Raw genomic sequence first — 18,690 nt, 5'->3', positions numbered from 1 at the left:
GTGTCTCCTGGAGCCGTGTGCTGCACTGCTTAGGGTGTGAGGCACGCATTCCTTGGTGGTGCGTGCACCTGAGGGGTGGTGCAGGCATTCCCTTGGTGACTTCGGCTGGTGTCTCACTAGGTTGCATACCCTCATAGCCCACTGGCTATAAGTCCAGCAGAGCACCAGTACTTGCCCAGGAATTGCAGTATTTGTGGCTTAGACTGCCTTTCAAATTTATTTAGGACCCCAGAGCCCTTCAGCCTGCAGTGGCAAAGATTGCCAGAACTGAGGTTTCTACTACTGATGTGAGTGATTCCCCCTGGCTAGGACTGGTTTAAATTCTACCTCCACGGGCACGGGATGAGTTATGCCCAGTATTGCTTTCTGCTGTGATGGGGCAGCACTGAGTTCCAGTGCAAGGTCCCATAATCACTGTCTCTTCTCCAAGCACACAGATTCTCTATCTGCACTACACAGCCACTGCCAAGGGGATGAGGGAGGAGTGGTATCAGCAATTCAAGACGGTCTTTCCTACCCTCTTCAGTGTCTCTCTCAGTGATAATGATGTTAAAACCCAGAACTGTGGTCATTCACCTGATGTTTGGTTCTTATGAAGGTGCTTTTTGTGTGTGTGTGGAGAGTTGTTTAATTTGATGTTCTTATGGGGAGGATGATTAGAGGATGATTAGTGGAGGCTTCTATTTGGCCATCTTGCTCTATTTCCTTCAAAAGAAGTTTGTTTCACCTAAGGAAACTTAATGGGTGAAAGACCACTTTTGGTGGTGGTAATGAGATGCCACTCAGGGCAACTGTGCTAGCTGCACCTTAATTTATTCTTCATGGATTAAGTTCCAAAGAATTACATTGTTCTATAGCATGCAATAGACATACTATTTATATTTAACAGCATTTATTTATTCTTTTATTAAACACATTTTATTAGATATCAACTTTGTATCAGATGATATCCACAGCTAGCCCATCCAAGGCTATTTAATTTTTGTCTATCAATCATAACAATGACATGAAACATTGCCCTAACAACACCTGCAACTCTGTCACTTCAGGAAATTGAATTTCCAATGTGATGTTGTGGGGACATAGCAACCACACCATCACCTTATGAAAGTCATGGGGGTTTCTTCTTTTTTTCACTCTGCAAATGGTATGCAAGCATAACTGGGTCTTCTCTCAGCTCCAAGTAATTCAGCACAAGTATATCACTTCCTTCTTATCAGTGTACCTCATTCCTACAGAATCCCTCTTGGACTGGTTTACAAGTAAAATAAAATGAAAAATGGAGATCGTGGTTAGTTGCTGAATCTGTGTGTGGTAGTGGGTAGTAGGAGGTAGGGTAATAAGAGATAAAGTTGGGGCCACTTGGAGAAAGAAGAGGAAGAGTGAGAAGGAGATACAGCTAAACTAAATGGCTGCTAAGAAAGGTCAGGTGTTCATATGATAGGACTGACATCAGTGCAATGTTTGTACATTCCCTGGGGAAGCAGATTGACTTCCCAAATTACCATGAAGCTCAGAGTCAAACAACCTCAATTGAAACCTCAGCTCCATCCTTTGTTAGCTGTGAGACCTGGGAAAGTGACTTAACCTCCTTAAAGTTCAGTTTCTTCAACTGTAAAATGGGGGTCATCATCATGTGTAAGGAATTTTTGTGAGAAATAAAATTATGCATGCAAATAACAGTGTCAAATGCTTGACACCTAGACGCCTAAACATCCTCATTAAATGATAGCTAGTATTTATGCTTTTATTATGAATGAGTTACTAATTGTCTGTTTTGAAAGTTAACAATAGCAATTGGGGTTAGAAAGGCTCTTCTGACAACTAAATTGAGGATTAAACGTGAAAAAAAAACAAGCTAAAAATGGCAGAACCTTCTTGAGGACATTGAAGATTTCAGGCCTTAGTTGATATCTATAGACATTAAGAAATAAAAGGAGGCTGGGCGCGGTGGCTCACGCCTGTAATCCCAGCACTTTGGGAGGCCGAGACAGGTGGTTCACGGGGTTAGGAGTTCAAGACCAGCCCGGCCAAGATGGTGAAACCACATCTCTACTAAAAATACAAAAATTAGCTGGGCGTGGTGGTGGGTGCCTGTAGTCCCAGCTACTCAGGAGGCTGAGGCAGAGAATTGTTTGAAGCTGGGAGGCGGCAGTTGTAGTGAGCCAAGATTGCACCACTGCACTCCAGCGTGGGTGACACAGTGAGACTCCATCTCAAAAAAAAAAAAAGAGTTTCTCAAAACAGGTCAATTTATCATCATCTTAGGAGATAAGAGGGCATAGCTGAAGATGAATCTTCTTACCTCAGTTCGGTGCACCAGCTGCTGAGTTGCATCATCATTCATACGAAAAATTTCCAGAAATGGGTCAGATTTACTGAAGAAATCCTAAAATAGATAAACATCAATGAGTTGTTGTTTTTCCTCCTGAATTTGATCTAGTCCTGATCAATCAGGAATATTTAATTAACAGGAAAACCCTCTTGATTTCCTATTGCTTATATGTGGAAGGGAGGCCATGCTTATCCTCTCTTCCTGCCCGGTTCTACCCAAACTCTCTTCTCTTTACCTGTGATGATGTGCCTCACCCTTTCTTCCTTTGTTCCTCATCCCTGAGATCCACCCTTGGCCAGAATGAACTGCATCTGAAAGCTAAGTTCTTTGTAAAGTCAGTACTTGGTTAGTTGAAATTCAAAGTATTCTTCAAAGATCAATTCAAATTCCAGTTCTTTGAAAATCACTGTATCTGTTGTCTTAAACAGATTCATTATAGTTATTTTAATGCCTATGTAATGACTACAATGTCTGGATCACCTATAGGTCTGTTTTTATTATCTCTTTCTTAGTTCTACCTCTTGGTATGCTTGTTAATTTTTTACTAAATAGTAGACAATGTGTAATGAAGATTATGAAGGTTTTTACATGAGTCTTTAGCTTCTAGCAAGTGGTTATAATGGGAGAAGTCTCCTGAATCCAATTAGGATTAAGCTATTTAGAGGTTGAATTTCTTCAAATGTCTTTAAAGCCCGTATCTACTTCTGATTCCCTTTACTCCTTGGGTATAGTCCTTAAAGGACCCTAACTGAAAACCTGAGTGTTCATGAGGGGTGTTCTTCCTTGACAAGTCTTCAATGCCAATTTTTATTTGTGAGAACCTCAAATGCTCTGTTTATTTTCATAATTTCTTAGCTCTAGGTTTTTGTTTAGTTTCTCTCTATGCTGCTTTTGCTAATTAGCAAACGCCTTGAGATGATAAGCCACTCATACTGTTGGACTACTTGTCTTCTCTGATGCGTCTATGAGTCTTTATCCTTTGCTCTCTCAATAGCCCTGAAGTTCAGTTTTTCTCCCCAGTCCCATGAGACCACCAAAAGCTCTGCTCAGTTTCTGTTTCTTAGTAGCCATTTTTTAAAACTAGGCTTCCCAGCCTTTCTATCCACACTATTTTAGGAATCAGCCTTGAGGAATTCCCTTGGGTGGAAAATCTGCACAGAATGTCTTAAGTACCTCCATTGGTTTCTCTCCTGTCCAGTTTCTTGGCCCCTCAAATCTACACTGCCGATAAGCCACTCATACTGTTGGACTACTTGTCTTCTCTGATGCGTCTATGAGTCTTTATCCTTTGCTCTCTCAATAGCCCTGAAGTTCAGTTTTTCTCCCCAGTCCCATGAGACCACCAAAAGCTCTGCTCAGTTTCTGTTTCTTAGTAGCCATTTTTTAAAACTAGGCTTCCCAGCCTTTCTATCCACACTATTTTAGGAATCAGCCTTGAGGAATTCCCTTGGGTGGAAAATCTGCACAGAATGTCTTAAGTACCTCCATTGGTTTCTCTCCTGTCCAGTTTCTTGGCCCCTCAAATCTACACTGCCTCAGGACTCTCAAATACATGTCTCTTGTGTCTTTTCTAGTGTTTATATTTGTTTTTAGTGAGATAATGATGTAAAATAAATAAGTGCTTCATTGTTGGAAATGGAACCTATCTCTATCCCTTTTAAAAACTTGATTTTTACCCCCAGTAGATTATAAATTCTCAAAGAGGAGAAACTTTATTTTCCTTTATATTTCTACTATTTCCTCAGCATTTTCCATAGTGTCTAGATTTTAGTAGTACATAGTGTTTATTGAATGAATGAATAAATACATAAATAAGTGAATGGATACCTGGTATAGAATAGGAGGCTATCTGAGCAAAATCCTTATTCATCACCATCACATTTTTATTATGAATTCCACCAGGTAATTTTTTTCCAGAAATCTAGACTTTAGCAGAGTAGAATTAAGCCCATATTTGCCTTAAAAGTCATTTATTCTTCCTAAAAGTTAAGCAAGCCAGAGTCAAACTCATTATTTTCCTTTGGTCTCTACGTCTAAATTTTTCCTTACTATCAATGTCTTTACCAGCCATCCTAGTCTTCAGCTCAGCAAAATATTTGTAGCACATACACTGATCAAAGAGCTTTTGTGCTTGATGTTAAGATATAAAGGCAGACAGAACCTGATCTCAGTCTTCCAAAGTACCATCTAGGTTGCTGGTAAGAAAAGTATACAAATAAATATAACCCAGGGCTAGGTATAAATGAGTGAATGAGTGAATGAATGAATGAATGAATGTACAAGGATTATTGAGGGAAGAGAGGGGAGTTGATGAATTTTTAACAGACATAGAGGAGGATACCCCAAGTAATTTAATGAGACTATAGCCTAAGGAAGCATAGGGGAGGAATTGGAGACAACGCTGGCAAAGTTGACCCCATGATATGAAGGGCCTTAAATGCTCATCTGAAGTCTTTGCACTGGCCTGGAGAGGCAGGGGGAATCATTGAAGGATTTTGAGCAGAAAAGTAATATAGTTGGCTCTGCAGTGAAGAATGTCAGTCTAGAAACTTTGTAGGATGTCTTAGAAAGAGGAGATGAGAGGTGGGAATAACTATCTTCCCCTTTGCTTTCCTTGCATGCAACCAGGAACCAAACACCATGCTCCACAACACCCAGAGTCTGGAACATCTGCTACTACTCTGTTTCTGAAGGTACCAAATTACCATAGCCTTCATCTTGTCAAGACCCCAAAATGGTGGCTTTCATCATAATATTGCCCTTCAAACATTGTCTCTCCTCCAGAACGGCCCATTTCTCTCTCAGATGCACTTCTATCTGATTCCCACCTCTATGCATTTACTCAAGACATTTGCCCCTTAGGCTGGTTTCTGTTTCTATATGCATCTTAAAAAATTAAAACCTCCCTGTCTTCTCCCTTTCCCTATGAATGTGGGATACAGCAGCTTGTTCCTACATGCCCTTGGGCTCCTCCTGTAACTTCATGCTTTGCCTCTTTAAATAGATTGTTGGTCCCTCAGGGGATGTTTTTATGATTCATACTTAAAAACTGCTAACCACAATGTACGAACTTTCTCATTTTTTCCCTCTTTACTGTTAATTTAAAACTTTTGCTACCATCACTTTTATTTAAAAATGAAAAATATAGAAAACAGATGACAAAAATAAAAAGAAGGAAAAAAGAACCCATAACTGAACCCATAATTCCATAACCATCAATAGAATTTTGGTAAATCTTTTTCTAGACTCTACTTATACATTTCATTTCCTTCTTTTTAAAAATTTTGTAATCATGATCAATATACAATTTAGTACCCTATTTCTTCTGCTTGTTGTATATTTATTTTACATGTTGTATATTACAATGCTTTTTCTATTTTATTTCACATTCTTTTTAAATACCATGAATAAATTTGGCAAGAAGTTATTGTCAGGAGGGCATACTGAAAAGTCAATGAAAGAAAGGTCAGGCATGGCCTCTGTCTTCAGGTAGCTGAAAATCCATATTCAACGTACTGGCTTTAGCGCTGCTTTCAAATCTCAACTCTACCACATATAATCTGAATAATTGTGGACGAAATATTTAATTTCTCCAAGGCTTAGTTTGCCATTCATAATGGAAGCAATATCACCCTTTGCCTCATAGTGACATAGGAAAATTAGAGGAGCTGGTGTATGGGAAGTGTTGAGTCCAGTGCCTGGTACATGGTGAGGACTGAAAAAAATGTTAGCTTGCAAAAATCCTCAACAAAATACTAGCAACCCAAATCCAGTGGCACAACAAAATTTAATCCATCACAATCAAGTACGCTTTATTCCTGGGAAGCAAGGTTGGTTCAATGTACACATATCAAAAACCATGTGATCATCTCCATAGATGTAGAAAAAAGGTTTTGATACAACCCAACATCCCTTCATGATAAAAACCCTTAACAAACTAGGCAGTACAGGAACATACCTGAAAATAATAAGAGCCATCTATGACAAACCCATAGCCAACATCATACTGAATGGGCAAAAGCTGGAAGCATTCTGCTTAAGAGCAGGAACAAGACAAGCATGTCGACTCTCACCATTCCTGTTCAATATAGTACTAAAAGTCCTCGCCAGAGCACTCAGGCAAGAGAAAGAAATAAAAGACATCCAAATAGGAAAAGAAGTCAAATTTTCTCTCTTTGCTGATGATACAATTCTATACCTAGAAAACCCTAAAGACTATGGTGAAAGACTCCTAGAACTGATCTTCAGCAAAGTTTCTGAATACAAAGTCAATGTGCAAAAATCAGTAGCATTTCTATACAAAGTGAGAGCTCCATCAAGAACAATCCCATTTACAATAGCTAGAAAAAATGAAATGCCTAGGAATACATCGAACCAAAGAGGTAAAATATCTCTACAAGGAAAACTACAAAACACTGGTGAAAGAAATCATAGAGGACACAAACAAATGGAAAAGCATTCCATGCTCATGGATCGAAAGAATCAATATTGTTAAAATGGCCATACTGTCAAAAGCAATCTACAGATTCAATGGTACTTACATCAAACTATAAACATAGTTTTTCACATAATTAGAAAAAGCTGTTGCAAAATTCATATGGAACAAAAAAGAGCCTGAATCACCAAAGTAATCCTAAGCAAAAAGAACAAAGCCAGAAGCATCACATTACCCAACTTCAAACTATACTATAAGGCTACAATAACCAAAGAAGCATGGTACTGGGACAAAAACAGACACATAAGACCAATGGAACAGGATAGAGAATCCAGAAATAAAGCCACATATCTACAGCCATCTCTTCTTTGACAAAGTTGACAAAAACAAGAAATGAAGAAACAGTCTATTCAATAAATAATGCTGGGATAACTGGCTAGCAATATGCAGAAGAATGAAACTGGACTCTTACATTTCACCATATACAAAAATTAATTCAAGATTGAATAAAACTTTAAATGTTAAGACCTCAAATTATAGAAATCCTAGAGGAGAACATATGAAATATCATTCTGGATGTTGGCCTTGGCAAAGAATTTACGTCTAAGTCCTCAAAAGCAACAAAAACAAATTGCAACAAAGAATACTGACAAGTCAGACCTAATTAAACTAAAGAGCTTCTGCACAGTTAAAAAAAAAAACAACAACAACAGAGTAAACAAGTGGCTGATAGAGTGGGAGAAAATATTATCAAACTATTCATCTGGCAAAGATCTAATATTCAGAATCTATAAGGAACTTAACTCAATAAGCAAAAATAAATAAAGAACCCCATTAAAAATTGGACAAAGGACGTGAGCAGACACTTGTCAAAAGACGACCTGCAAGTGGTCAACATACATATGAAAAAATGCCCAGTGTCACTGATTGTGAGAGAAATGCAAATCAAAACCACAATGAGATACCATCTCACACCAGTCAGAATACCTATTACTAAAATGTCAAAAAATAACAGATGTTGGTGAGGCTGTGGGGAAAAGGAAACACTTATATACTGTTTGTGGGAATGTAAATTAATTAGTTCAGCCACTGTGGAAAGCAGTTTAGAGATTTCTTTAAAACAGGACTACCATTCAACCCAGCCATCCTATTACTGGTATATACCCAAAGGAAAAGAAATCATTTTGCCAAAAAGACACATGCACTCGTATGTTCATCAAAGCACTATTCATAATAGCAAAGGCATATAATCAATCTAGGTGCCAATCAACAGTGAATCGGATAAAGAAAATTTGGCACTTATATACTGTAGAATACTACACAGCCATAAAAAAAATAATGTTTTCTGTTAACACCCTGGATGCAGCTGAAGGCCATTATCCTAAGGGAATTAACACAGCAACGGAAAATCAAACGCCACATGTTCTCGCTTCTGAGAGCTAAGCATTGGGTATACATGGACATAAAGATGGGAACAGTGGACAATGGTGACTACTGGAGCAGTGAGAGAGGGAGGGGAGCAAGGGCTGAAAAACTGCCTGTTGGGTCCTGTGCTTACTACATGGGTAGTGAGATCAATTGTACTCCAAACCTCAGTGTCATGCAATATACTCATGTAACAAACCTGCACATGTAACCCCTGAATCTAAAATAAAAGTTGAAATATTAAAAAAAAAAGTTGGCCGCTATGATGATTATCAATAGAAGACAAAATTCATGAAGGCGTTTTGTAAAAAACTATACAAATATCAGGGATGATTACTATTAAGAAGGCATCTGATTCACGGAAATGAAATAATTCATAAGCACCTCAAAATCTCAAGTATACGCTCAGAAATTCATAGCTTCAAAACAACAACTCTGGGTCTAATTGTGTGGTCACTTTAATTTGGAATTTTCCGCTTTTTAAAACTTGATTATTAGCACTAAGACAGCCATTGGGACAGTTCAGTTCAATAAAGATGAATGAATAGGGCATTTTACTGAAGTGTTGCTGTGGTAAAATTCTTTAATAACATAGAGACCATATTATTCTGCTTTTTTAGTTCAATATAAAAGAAATTTAGCTAAGTAAGAGGGTGATAAGCAATTAGGAAGCAGTTCATATCCATGACAGTGATCTTGAAAATGGAATATTGGACCTAGAAGAAATTATCTGAAAGATGCAGGCATATCCAATCTGTATAGCTGACTAATTCTGTGACTCTGGGAAATGTCTGATCTGAGTATCTTTATCTGTAAAATGGAAATAATGATACTAACTTCTGGGAATATGCTTGTGAGTTTTGGGGATAATATAGGTTAGACACCTGATACTTGGTGCATAATAGATGCTCAATAATTTTAATTTTCTGTCATTAATGCAGACCAGATTACAGTTTCAAGCAGGCATACTTAAACATAGTAAAATCATGTCACAGCAGTTAGAGATTTTACATTGTTTTAGAGTAGGGGTCAGCAAACTATGGCACATGAGCCAAATCTGTCTTACTGTTTGTTTTTGTGAATAAAGTTTTATTGGAACACTGCCACACTCATTCGTTTTTGTATTGTCTATGGCTGTTTTCATGCTTCAAAGGCAGAGCTGAGTAGTGGGGACAGAGATCAGGTGTCCTGCAAAACCTAAAATATTTATCAACTAGCCCTTTATTGAAAAGTTTGTCAACCTCTACTTTAGAGACAGATTTGTTTACTTATATTGCACCCCATCAAACTAGCATCATAGGAACACTGAAAATGCAGTCTATAATGATTACTGTTACATATGTGGAGACCACCAATGTGGGAATTAGTTCCAATGCACCAATATGAATACTTTCTCAAGAATGGGAAGAGAAAGAATCCTTTGTCAGCTTGAATGTTCCAAAGTGATTATTACATTTCTGCCTCTACTTACTTGTTAGATTAATTGCCGACTAGTTGCTAATGTAACAGATGTGCTTTACAAGTTAGAAAGTCCCTTTCTCTACTAAGTGAACTGCATTAACATTAGATAAATAAGTTATTTATCACAAACCTAAGCTATTTTATGTACTTACTCTCATTGAAGAGTGGGGAGATGATTGCTAGTCTGCTGAAAGACAAGTTAAAAATGACTATTTCTGTCAAAAAGAATGGTGCATTTCTCTGTCACTGTGGTTTGCAAAAGTACTTAATGCTTTCCCATATACCCTATAACAGGGGTTCTCAAACTTTTGGTCTTAAGACCCCTTTACATTCTTAAAAGTTATTGGGGGCCGGGCATGGTGGCTCACGCTTGTAATCCCAGCACTTTGGGAGGCCGAGGTGGGTGGATCATGAGGTCAGGAGATCGAGACCACGGTGAAACCCCGTCTCTACTAAAAATACAAAAAAATTAGCCGGGTATGGTGGTGGGCGCCTGTAGTCCCAGCTACTCGGAGAGGCTGAGGCAGGATAATGGCGTGAACCCGGGAGGCGGAGCTTGCAGTGAGCCAAGATTGCGCCACTGAACTCCAGCCTGGGCGACAGAGCAAGACTCTGTCTCAAAAAAAAAAAAAAAAAAAAAAAAAAAAAAGTTGTTATTGGGGATACCAAAGAGTTTTTGTTTTGTTGTATGTATTAATATTTACCATATTATAAAACTGTTCAATTGTTAAAATATTTGTTCATTGTTTAAAAATAATAAAATAAACCTACTACATCATGACAAAAACAGTATTTTAATGGAAAAATTATTATATTTTCCAAACTTAAAAAATAGTGAGAAGAATGGTATTAGTTTACATTTCTGCACACCAATTTAATGATTAGCTTAATAGAATGCAGCAGAATCCTTATATTTGTGCTGTATTCAATCTGTTGTGATATTAGGCATCATGTAGCCTCTGAAAAACTCCACTTTACATGTGTGAGAGAATGAGACTGAATAAAGAAAATTATGTCTTAGCATTATTGTGAAAATAGTATTGACTTCATTGGTTCCGCTGCAAAGGTATTGGGACCATGCATCACACTTGGAGGACTGCTGCCTGACCTTCCCTCTTACCTCCCCTCTTACTTCCCCTCTTCCTGGCTTCCTACTTCCCTGAAATACATGAAAACATTTCCAAGTCTTCCATATTCTGAGACCAAACCACCTTCTATTCATTAACTCTCTGCTCCAAAAGACTTAGATTTTGTCAGACGATCTGTTTGAGTCCCTCTCTTGGACTGATTTTTTTGTGAGTGTGTGCCTGTGTGGCTTTCTGTAAGTCACGCCACATCTCTGAACCTTAAAATTTTCATCTTTAAAATAAGGCAGTTGGATTAGACAGTGGCTTTCTACCTAAAGTATGTAGACTCCTGGGGGCTACCAGAGTTACTGCCAAGGGACTGGAGATCCAGGCATCCTACAACCATTGTCTGAATTAGATATAGCATACTTTTCCTACATATTCATACTTTAATTTTTACATGTATGTAGAAACTAGTGACTTTCATGATATTCATTAACACAATAAAAAATTAGGAGCATTATTTATTTTATAGTGACTTTTAGTCATACAATAAGTTTAGCTAGATACAGTAAGTTTTAACTGCTAACATGTAGATAGTTATAAAATTGTTTAATGCTAAAAGCTAGAAAAGGGTCCTCCTTGAGAGCATCTGGGAACTATTTTTCCAGCTGTGACATGAAATAATTATTTTATTCTATTTCTATCACAAAAATATTGTGGCAGTTTGCATTTTGTAAACATGACCACCGCAAGTTCATAGTCCACATGCTTTTTCTACAGTATGATTTTGCCACTGACCTAACACGATGTGGAGTCCTAGAATCTGGGCTGGCCTTATGACTCACTTGAAACCAAAAGAATGCAGCAGAAGTGATGACGCATGACTTCCAAGGCCAGGAAAGGGTGAGAAAAGGCCATAGAGCATCTCCCTTGTCCTCTTGAAATGCTCTTTCTGAGAGAAGCCAGATACTCTGAAGGAAGTGTGACTACCCCAGGACCACCATGTAGGCACTCTGGTAGACTGTTCCAGCTAAGCCCAGCCATTCAGCCATCTCATGTGCCAGGCATGTGCATAGAGCTAGTGTAGAACCTCCAGACAAGCTCATCCACCAGCTAAGTACCACTGAGTGACTTGCATCGACATCATAGACAGCAGAACTGCTCAATTGAACCCTGATTGAATTTCTGACCCTCACAATCATTAGCTATAACGGAATAGTTCTTCATTTAGGTTGCTAGATTTGATAGTTTACCATGCAGAATAGATGGTTTACCATGCAGCAATAGAAAACCAGAGCAGTAGTATTGTGTCTTTGGGTAAACCATCACACCTTGCTGAGCGCTCATTTCCTGAAGAGGTTGTGTGAAATGATCTTTATGATATCATCTTACTCCTCCATTCTACAACTTTGCCCTCTTTCCATCTGAGACCATTTACCTTCCAGTCCAAACTGGAGCAAAGGCCAGTGATTTGTTCTCTGAATTACTAAGGATCTGGACAAGACACAATCACATTATGAAGGAACTGGGGTCTCCAGCACTGGGGCATTGAGGCTCAGCAATGACCAGGGTCCTGGACAATCAGTACAGCCAATGGTGGGAATAGCCATTTAGAACCATTTTAAGTGCTGCAGGGGGCTCTTTCAGTTCTATGAGCAAGTGTTCATTTGACTAAAGGGAAACTGCTCAAACACTTCAAAGCCAACTGGTCCAACAAACCTCCAAGCCCCCTTTTACTGTAACACAAATCAGTTAGATGACAAATTAGAGGTACTTAAGAGCCTACTAAGTGTAGAGAAACCATTATAAGCCATTAAGCAAGTAGCTTAAAACTGCTATACACTGACCCAGTGGCTTATAATAGCACCAGGGAAGATACTACAAAGAAGTTTTGTGAGTTTTTCTGAAATTTGGGGAGATGATGAAGGAGAAGGAGCATAACAGTTGTGAAAAGGTGAAGTTAAAACTTGCTCCCAACTGACATCAATGCACACTGCAGTTCCCAGCACCTAGTTCATGCTAATGTTAAGAATGTAGCAGTCTGTGATAGTTTCATATAATCTACTCAAGACACTTTTAAAATCCAAATATAATTAGTTTATAAGGATAAAGTATTTCCTGATGTCCCCAGGTAGAATAAGTTGGCCTTACCAGGACACACTATTATATATCACTTATCCAATTCTATTATGGATATAGTATTATTATATCATTTGTTTTTTAGATGTATGTTTTACTTCAATGATGAATTCCAGGTTGCAGATGTGAGAGTGGAATGTCTATTTTTGATATGCCTTTTTTCCAGCACCACATGCACAACAAGCACACAACAAAGGTTTGGAAAATGAATGATGAATGAGTGAACAAATTAACAAATAAAAGAGTGAACGAGTGAATGCATAAATCGGCTGACTATTAATACCCGATAAATAGGAGTTGTACAAATGAATAAATGTGATACCACATAAAAAGCTCTTAAACCTGTACTTGGCAAACATAGGTGCTTAATAAATGTCATTTTTCTTCCCTTTCACATCTTCTCCTCTCCCTAGAATGTCCCTAGAAATGGAGTTAAATCATATTTACCTGTGCACATCTCACTGTGGCATTTGGAAACAGTCTTGGTGTTATAGAATTGTCCTGTTTTAATTACAGTCCCTTCCCCTTCTCATTAATCGCTTCTTAATGTGGGGGAAACCTTACTTTGTAGACCTCTCTGAATTTTTGGATCTGTTTGATAATGTGAGAGGAAAGGGAAAAATAGCTGCAGGGGGAAATCTGATTAAACTGTGTGCTAGCTTTATTACTTCCTTCAATAAGGTTAATGCCAAACACTTTACCTTGTCATCCAATTTCCGTGCATTGAATGCAAGCTCAACGTAGTCGTCATTGCCAGATAATTCTTCAGCAATCACCTAAAGGAAAAAGCACACATCAGCTGCAGTAGAGGGTGAACTCCTTAGCTCCAGAACCCATGAGCAAATTTAGTTCCTGTTTGGTTCAAAACTCAACAAAGACAAATGTTGGGCAAAGAGTTTTTCCACAACCCTAGTGACTATAGCACAGCAATTCTAGGTATTCAAGGGAACTCCCTGGAATAGACAATGGTAAATAACTAGACACCACTTATGCTGAGCATGCGAACATAAGAGATGGGACCCAAGCTGAAGGAAGAAATAGAAGAGCAGTTTGGAAGAGCTTCTTTCTTTAAAGGTCACATGGCATTGGATAGTATTTCTATAATTAACTACAATGTCTCCCTTTGGTAAATTATAGAGAAGGAAAAACAGCAATATTTCTTTACTGTTTTGAGTGAGACCAACAAGAAATGGTGGAATAAACTAGTTTCTATGTCAAATTTTTCTAATTCCTATTTTTCAAAAGACTGTCCCTGGGTTTTCTGAGATGAAGATGTGGGTATACGTAAGGATCTAAGCCCTAACACCCAAGTACAGACCATTCCTGACAAAGATTTTGGTATAAGTGAAGAAATTACTGTCCAAAAGGCTTTCTCATAATAGGTCATTTTCCAATACTTAATAGTTAGTGACTCTCAACAAAGCCTTGGAGCAGAAGTTGGTGGAGAAAGTCAGGAGAAAAATAATGACAGCAAAAGCAATAAAAATCTAGAAGCCAGTCAAGTTGCAGATAAGTTAAAACCTTTATAAATAATGTTAGGATTTACCATGTATTCTGTGGCCACAGCACATGGATACGCTTATCAAATTGCTTATATTAAGATACTGATAATTCAGTTTTACCTCTTTTCTGTATGAGCTCAACAATTCCATTGTGAGTTGGGTCCATATGCTCTCAATAGTCACTGGTAGTATTCCAAATATTTTGGAAAATTTAAATTATTTACACTTAATCTTAAAGCTAAGATGGCTACCATAAGACAGACCCCCCAAAAATGTGTGAACAACTGAGAGTAGAGATTGTGAATCCAGATATATAGGAAAAACTCCGGAACTGGTTGATAACCCAAGAACTATCATATTTGTATTTTTCATTTGGTCATCTTTTGTCCCTTACCACCTTAATGCCTCTTATACTTCATTTGATTACTGACCTTTAAGTATTTTATGGTCACAGACACCTTTGGAAAACTGATGAAAGTTATGATTTTCACCATCTGCAGAGACCTAGAAAATATCACGCACCTTTTCAAGTGTTTTCTAGAAGCTATTAAAGCTAACGTTTTGATCTAAAAACTCAAAGTTGAGGAGCATTTAAATACTTAAAATTAAATGGGGCTGGGGGCAGTGGCTCACGCCTGTAATCCCAGCACTTTGGGAGGCCGAGGCGGGCAGATCACGAGGTCAGGAGATCGAGACCATCCTAGCTAACATGGTGAAACCCCATCTGTACTAAAAAAATACAAAAACATTAGCCGGGCGTGGTGGCGGGCGCCTGTAGTCGCAGCTACTCGGGAGGCTGAGGCAGGAGAACGCGCGAAACCGGGAGGCAGAGCTTGCAGTGAGACGAGATCGCGCCACTGTGCTCCAGCCTGGGCGACTGGGTAAGACTCCGTCTCAAAAAAAAAAAAGAAAAAAAAAGAAAAGAAAAAGATCAAACTTTTCTTGGATGTGTGGAGAAAGAAAATCTCAGGATATCTCAGAGAAAATATGGCAAGATGAGATTTTGTTCTTCTGAGAAAGAACCATAGCAAATTCACACCTGGATCTACTGGTTTTGTGGGCTTTGGGAGTGAACCCGTGGGTCCATGGCTTTTCAGAGCACCATCAGTGTCTTCAGATAACACTTTGACTCATGATTGAAGATGGCAGTCAAGAAAAAGCTTTAACATGACAGTGTCATTTAAAATATTCAAGCAACAAACTCAGGTAAGTTCTTGTGAGAATGGCCACAACTTTCACTGACAGCTCTTTTGAATTTTTTCCTGCGCTTAAAAAAAAAAAAAAAAAAATCAGGGCTGGGTGCGGTGGCTCGAAGCCGAGGCAGGTGGATCACAAGGTAAGGAGTTGGAGACCAGCCTGGCCAACATAATGAAACTCTATCTCTACTAAAAATACAAAAATTAGCTGGGTGTGGTGGCGGGTGCCTTCAATCCCAGCTACTTGGGAGGCTGAGGCAGGAGAATCATTTGAACCTGGAAGGTGGAGGTTGTAGTGAGCTGAGACCATGCCATTGCACTCCAGTCTGGGTGACAGGGCGAGACACCATCTCAAAAAAAAAAAAACAAAGACAAGACCAAAAACAAAAACTCGGTTTCTCTCTAGTTAAAAAGGAGTGTTCAAAAGAACTCAAGAGGTTTGCTTTCTGGCAATTTGCCCCTCTAGCAATTCAGAATTTCTCTGTAGTTTTTTCTACCTTGTTTCTTTTGCTTGTCTTTTTGTTTGTTTTTTCGCTCTATACATCCAAATGGTTGGGCCACATTTTCTACCTTTTTCAAGGTCTCTAATAGAAGATGTCAAAGTTTCAAATACCAGGCATTCCATTCGAAAATGTAAGCTTTTATTTAGAAATACTTCTAGCATTACCCAGTAGAACATTCTGCAATTATAGAAATGTTTTATAATCTACACTGTCCCATATGGTAGCTGCTAACCACTTGTAACTATTGAGCACTGGATATGTGGCCAGTATGATTAAGGGACTGAATATTTAATTTTAAATAGTTTTATTAAAATTTAAATAATCACATGTGGCTAGTGGCTGCTGAATCACACAGTAAACCTCCAAACTATTATATCAAAGAGGAGCGTTAAATGCTGAGCTCTTTGTCAGGCAACAAACCAAACCTTGAAGTAAATGCTATCAAAGCAAAATTTTAATTCTCAAAATAAATGAGAGACAAGGACAGGTAGCTTTGTAGCTTTGATGGTGTGAAAATGCTAGACAATTCCATAATCTCACTGTGCTCAACAACTACATCTTTCTCCTCCACTAAAATCTATCTTGCAATTGCAGAAGTGCTTACTAGAATTAAATAACCTTATTTTCAAATGCTTTTCCTTTTTTATTTTTCCTAGAGTTAGAAAGATCAAAATTGTATTGTCAGAAAAGAGAAAGAAAGAAAAATAAGGGAATGATTTCAATAACTGAAATCAATCATCAGTAGTTGTGGCATCAACTCCCAATATCAGAAAGTCTGCTTCCCAAGTGTCCGGTTTGGGCTGGCCAGTCCGCCCAGGCCCTCTGCTCAGGCAGACAGCTGCTTAGGGAGGGCTTGCTTACCGTGATGGAAGATTTCCCTGCTGTGTTCCCATGCTTCAGCAAGGATTTGGACAGCTTTCTCTGGGAAACAATCTGCACAAAAGGAAACAAAAAGTAGGGATACTAGTCATTTAACTGCAGATCTATTTTTAAAACTTTTTTTTTTTTTTTACAAAACTCTGCATTCACATTTGTGTCAATGTATATTTCAAGGTTTGTCAATGAGCCTCTCCTAATATAGGTTATTCCCTTTTCTCTTTCTTCTTATGGCGTGTGATATGAGACAGTTAGTGAGCGAAGAATTACAGATAATGCAGTCAATTGGGAGGTGGCTTAATTGTTGATGAAGGATTTATATTAAAATTAGACAGACAACTTTGAACATGAATGTTAAGACAAAGCAGATAAAGTTTCAAAATGATCTCAAATATATCATTAAGCCTCCAGGCAAAGTAGGGGATGGGGTGCAGGGAGGGAAAGGAACTCAAGGGCTAAATATACCTCTAGAGTTCTATTTTTAATATATTCATTAAGAAGCCATAAAGTAAGTCATCAGAAAACTGATGCTCAGACAAGCCAATAGGAGTAATTGGGGTTCTCTTCATGATTCAATGCAAATGCACCTGTGCGATGACAACTAAAATCATCATCATATTGAAAGCTATTCCTAGCAGAACTTGCCCCATTCTGTTTTTCCTCTTTCTTCCTTTTTTGAAAGAGAAGTTTGACAAGGCATTGAAGCCATGATTGGTTGGCAACCCCTGATTCTTGAAGAAGCAAAGGGCTAAAAGATCTACAACGAGAAATACCATTTGACCCAGCCATCCCATTACTGGGTATATACCCAAAGGGTTATAAATCATGCTGCTATAAAGACACATGCACATGTATGTTTATTGAGGCACTATTCACAATAGCAAAGACTTGGAACCAACCCAAATATCTATCAGTGATAGACTGGATTAAGAAAATGTGGCACATATATACCATGGAATACTATGCAGCCATAAAAAATGATGAGTTCATGTCCTTTGTAGGGACATGGATGAAGCTGGAAACCATCATTCTCAGCAAACTATTCCAAGGACAAAAAACCAAACACTGCATGTTCTCACTCATAGGTGGGAATTGAACAATGAGAACACTTGGACACAGGAAGGGGAACATCACACACCAGGGCCTGTCATGGGGTGGGGGGAGGGGGAGGGATAGAATTAGGAGATATACCTAATGTAAATGACGAGTTAATGGGTGCAGCACACCAACATGGCACATGTATACATATGTAACCTGTATGTTGTGCACATGTACCCTAGAACTTAAAGTATAATTAAAAAAAAAAAGAACCAAGTTAAAGCTACACTCATGCTTAGAGGGAACAACATCATCCATTGTGGCTGGAAGCTTCTATTTAACATGTTCCACAATGATCCTAGCTTCATAATATTCATGCTATTGTGTAATATCCTCCCCTCAAGTGTGGGATGGACCCAGTGACTTGCTTCTAAAAAACAGAATAATACAAAGTGATGGGATATCACTTCTGAGAATAGGTTACAAAATGACTGTGACTTCTTATCTCTTATCACTATCTTATATGAGATGATATCTTATATCTTACCACTGTCTCTCATTCTTTTTCTCAGAGCCTTTGCTCTGGAGGAAGCTAGCTGACAGATTGTGAGTAGTCCTATAGACAGACCCATGTGGCAAGAAACTGAAGTCTCTGGCTAACAGCCAGGAGCATAAGCCTGGAAGAAGATTCTCCTCTAAGTTGAGCCTTG

At 38.4% G+C, this 18,690-nt stretch overlaps 1 protein-coding gene across 3 annotated transcripts in view; it reads right to left on the bottom strand.

Annotated features, from left to right (window-relative positions):
- The window catches only part of CPNE4 (copine 4), a 519,044-nt gene that overhangs the window by 161,471 nt on the left and 338,883 nt on the right, over positions 1-18,690 (bottom strand). For all 3 annotated transcript variants that reach the window (XM_055295431.2, XM_055295430.2, XM_063610734.1), the window contains 3 exons: positions 16,928-16,999; positions 13,567-13,641; positions 2,306-2,389 (listed from right to left, as the gene is read on the bottom strand). In XM_055295431.2, coding sequence (XP_055151406.1) covers positions 2,306-2,389; positions 13,567-13,641; positions 16,928-16,999 — 231 coding nt within the window. The remainder of the gene's footprint in view (positions 1-2,305; positions 2,390-13,566; positions 13,642-16,927; positions 17,000-18,690) is intronic.

This window comes from Symphalangus syndactylus, chromosome 10 (genome assembly GCF_028878055.3).
Source record: "Symphalangus syndactylus isolate Jambi chromosome 10, NHGRI_mSymSyn1-v2.1_pri, whole genome shotgun sequence".
NCBI lineage: Eukaryota > Metazoa > Chordata > Mammalia > Primates > Hylobatidae > Symphalangus > Symphalangus syndactylus.
The sequence above is the reverse complement of the archived record's forward strand: the minus strand, read 5'-3'. Positions and strand labels throughout refer to the sequence as shown.